The 4,412-nt window shown below is 33.2% G+C and overlaps 1 protein-coding gene across 1 annotated transcript; it reads left to right on the top strand.

Annotated features, from left to right (window-relative positions):
- Window positions 1-1,592: 1,592 nt before the first annotated feature.
- On the top strand, window positions 1,593-2,084 carry LOC114924340 (uncharacterized). The gene has a single exon (XM_029288700.1). The coding sequence runs from the start codon at window positions 1,593-1,595 to the stop codon at window positions 2,082-2,084; it is 492 nt and encodes a 163-aa protein (XP_029144533.1).
- Window positions 2,085-4,412: the final 2,328 nt, after the last annotated feature.

The raw sequence follows: 4,412 nt of genomic DNA, 5'->3' as shown, positions 1-4,412 counted from the left end.
TTTTTTTAGAATTTATAATTTGAATTTAAAATAAAAAATTTATAATATAAAATCTAAAATTTAAAATAAACAAAATAATTAAAAAAAGTAACTGAAATTAACTAAAAAAAATCTCCATATTTTTTAACCCACGGATCAGTCCCAATGTCGCGCCATCACCATAACCCTAAGTTATACATGCTATTGCATTGTTCATCTCTATTCAAGAATATATAAAAAAAAATAAAGAAACATTTTTTAAAAGTACATATATTATGTTTTTCTTTTTTTATTTTTATTTCTGTATATATATATATGTATGTATGTTGATTTGTTCAATACGTTGACATGTTCTTTTCGTATTTTTATTGGTGAGTAAATTCATTGAAATGTTCAATAACCAATAAGGTAGTAAGTTATATTATTATACTAGAAGAGCTGGTGAGGTTTGGTTAAAATGTCAAACCTAAAAGATGAGCATATAAATTAAAGTTACCATTTCCGCGAGTTTGGTCGTTACTAACATTATAATTTTCAATAATGTCGTCGAACATTGCATGTAGTATATGAAATGGGATTTTTTATTTAAATTAAAAAAAATAATATTTATCAATTTAAATAAATATATAAGTATTTACTGAAATATATTTAGAGTCATATATCAGACGCGTGGGGAAAATAAAAAATCAAACGTATCTCGGATGCAGTGATCTCATTATATATAACAGGACTCGTTGGTCATATCTCGGGTGCACCCGAGATATGAACAAGAGAGCATCTCGAATACACTGCATCCGAGATATGTTTATATTCTGACATCGGACACTGCGTCCGAGATACGTGTAAGAAAACAAAACAAAGGCACTACATCCGAGATATAGTCAAGATTATAATTAGGGTCTCAACACCCAAGATATATTGTACAATAAATCTATTTATAGAGACCATCCCAATGCCTCTCCTCACGCAATTCACAAACTATTATTTTCTTTGTTTTCTTTCAATTTTGCTCTGATGGAAACAATCAATATTTTTTTGTGGTGGTTTATCCGAATGGGATAGTCAGACATGCGATGAAAGAGTGATATTTGAGTCTAACAATACTGTGATGATGGGCACTTACTGGGTTGATATCCTGGATGCGCTAAAGACGATCATGCTGCGTATTTTGGGAGGAGTAGGAACAAAGGAGGTTAGGAGAATTGCATATAGATTTCTATATGCGCTTCCGAACAGTGGATTTACGAACCAGTTATTCTGAATAGACGGAGATTAGCATGTGAGGTCATGTTCGACGTACATGCGCGACTGATACCCCAACATGTGATGGAGTTGTATGATGTAGTCTGAGATGTAGTTGCCGGGGATGGGCTGTCTCCTCCGGGTCCTAAAGTCGTGCCGCTCGAGGTGACACCAATCTACTATACCCAGCCTCATGACAGTGCCGATGATTCCGACAATGAGGGCGATTCCACCTATGTTGTCGGGTCTGAGTCGTCGAGTGATACAGTGTCAGATGATGAGTTTGTACCGGAGACTCCCAGTGGCAGCGTTGGTAGGTTTCTGCTACCTCCGCCTTTGGCCATTGTGATGAAGGTCGTTGGTATGGTCACATGACTACGAACTTATCGGAGTGTATAAATGTCGTGCTTAAGGGAACGAGGAATCTTCCGGTGGCAGCGATTGTTTGGGCAACACATGAGCGGTTGCAACAGTTGTTCATGCGTAGAGGACGCGAAACACATGCTCAACTACAGGGTGGACAGATCCACTCGCAGCGGCTGTTGACAGCTATAGATAAGAACAGAGAGAACTTGCTGATGTTGCGAGTCACCCATTGTGATCATAGGGCATCCGTTTTTAGCGTGGAAGAGATGGAGCCAGTAGATGGTTGGTCACAGACATCATATCGGATTTGTCTTTCCGAGCGTACATGCGATTGTGGCCTGTTCCAGTCATTGCATTACCCATGTCGACACACCTTGGCGGCATGTGCAGCTGCGAGTATTGAGTGGGGTCATTTTGTGGACCCCGTGTACACGATGGCCTCTGTATTCAAGGTATACGATAGGGAGTTTCCATCGATACTAGACGAAAAGATGTGACCTCCATGGTACGGTGCACGCCTGAAGCCCAACCCAGCCATGAGGAGGAAGGCATCGGGTAGGTCGGTATCCACTCGGATCCAGAATGAGATGGATGCTATTAAGCGTGCGGAGAAGAGATGTGGGCTCTGCCGCGGAGAGGGCCACATCAGACGTGGGTGTCCCAATGCGCCCCACTTGGATCCATGACGACGCGTGCAGTTTAGGGTTTAGGTCTTTTTGTTCCAATATTGTCACTTTGATGTACTGATTGTTATTAAATATGTTTAATATATAATGAAGAATAATTTCTATATAACTAATTACCTTCAATTGTTATGAGACCATTTTTCATCTATAACATTACAATATTTTCATCAAAAAAACATACAATATATTTATAACATCAGATCTTGACCATATCTCGGATGCAGTGTCCCTGTTTTACTTCCTTGCACGTATCTCGGATGCAGTGTTCCATGTCAGAATATGAGCATATCTCTGATGCAGTGTATCTGAGATGCTCTTTTGTTCATATCTCAAGTGCATTCGGGATATGACCAACGTGTCCCGTATCAAATCAAGGTCACTACATCTGAGATACGTTTGATTTTCTGTTTTTTCTAATGTATTTGAGATATGATTCCAAAAATAATTGGGTAAATACTTATACGTTTATTTAAATTGGTAAATATTATTTTTTTTAATTTAAATAAAAAATTCCTATGAAATGTGATATTTATTTAAATAATAACAGGAATAGTGACCAAAATGCTCTACGTATACACGGAACGTTCTTTTTTCTAAAATACGAATTTGTGAAACATAAAAATGTTACTCTTATATTAATTAGGTATTGACGCACGTGAGAGAGGCCATTTCAACATTATTTCTCACATGACCATGTCTTCAATTTGTTCTGGTTATAGTACCACCTATATATATATATGAATCCCTCACTAATTAATCAAAATTAAACTAATTCGTACCTGCAACATATATTGACTAATTGATTATTTGTTTTAACCACGATTTTAATTTGTACAAGACATGCAGCAGGAGTAATTTATATAATTTAATGGATAAATTAAAAATACATGGAGAGTTATATATCTAATATACAAGTATGATTCCGCATAAATTGTTTTCTTTTCTTTTTTTTTTTTACTTAGGCTAAATTTCTTTCTATAAACAAAGATTAGTTAACTTTTTTTTATTATTTGCATAATAAAATCACCCGTACTAAAAATTTAAGTTAATAAAAAAATAATATAATAATTATATTTTTAATAATCATAAAAATTTTAATATTAATTTATTTTAAAAATATAAACTTATAGATAGAGACATTTAATGATTATAATATGTATCTAACTATTGTAAATGAATCATTTAGCTTCTAGAATCTCAAATCTTAATGATAATTATAATGAGCTAATGCTCTCGAGTTCTCTTAAGTTAGATAGTTGATACTAAAGGAGAAATGTTAAATGACAATACTTCTTTTTTTTTTTTTTACATTTAAACCAACGTTATTAACTCTTTATTTTTTTATACTAAAATATAATGTGTGTCGATCTCCAGTCTTAATATTTTCATTTCAATTTAATCAAGTGAAAAAAAATATATTTGGTATTAAAGAAAAACTAATTTCTTTTAGTTTTTACTTCTTATATATGCTCTATTTTGTTGTGTTAAGCTCTTAAAAAAAAGGAAGGAAAGAAAGAAAGAAAGAGAAACCAATGAAGGGTATATGTATATTATTCATGAAGAAGAATAGAAATACACCAAGTCTAGTCTTAAGTTCTTAACAGCATTGTTATAATAAAAATAAGAGTATGTTATAAATGCAGGAAGATAGAGTCAAAGCACGGTAGCTACTTAATTGCTTTATTGCAGTGCCGTCATAAAGGAATACATACAATACAAGGTGACAATTTCTCTAAAACAACGATTGAAAGCAACAACACGCACACAACTATAGTAGTAAAGTTGTGATTAACCTCTAATAATGTCTAAATGACTTTTAATAATTTGTGGGATGAGGGGTAAAAACCTGTCAAAATGGGCTGCTTTGACTCACTTAATTGTATCAGGATCATTTTAATTTGAGTCCGGTCAATTGGGGTCAAATTAATTTTGGGTTTCTTCTGTTATTGTGGCTGACCTATATATTGGGCCACTATTTATTTATTTATTGAATAAAGTTTTTTTTTTTTTCTTAAAATTTGTTAAAAAATTTTAAAATATTTTTAAATTTTATTTTGTTTTAATTTTGTCTTTAAAATTTTATTTAAATTAAATATATTTCTCACAACTAAATTTTTAAAAAGTTTAAGATTAATCCAG

This window comes from Arachis hypogaea, chromosome 8 (genome assembly GCF_003086295.3).
Source record: "Arachis hypogaea cultivar Tifrunner chromosome 8, arahy.Tifrunner.gnm2.J5K5, whole genome shotgun sequence".
NCBI classification, from domain to species: Eukaryota; Viridiplantae; Streptophyta; class Magnoliopsida; order Fabales; family Fabaceae; genus Arachis; species Arachis hypogaea.
This window is presented reverse-complemented; position numbering and strand designations above follow the sequence as displayed.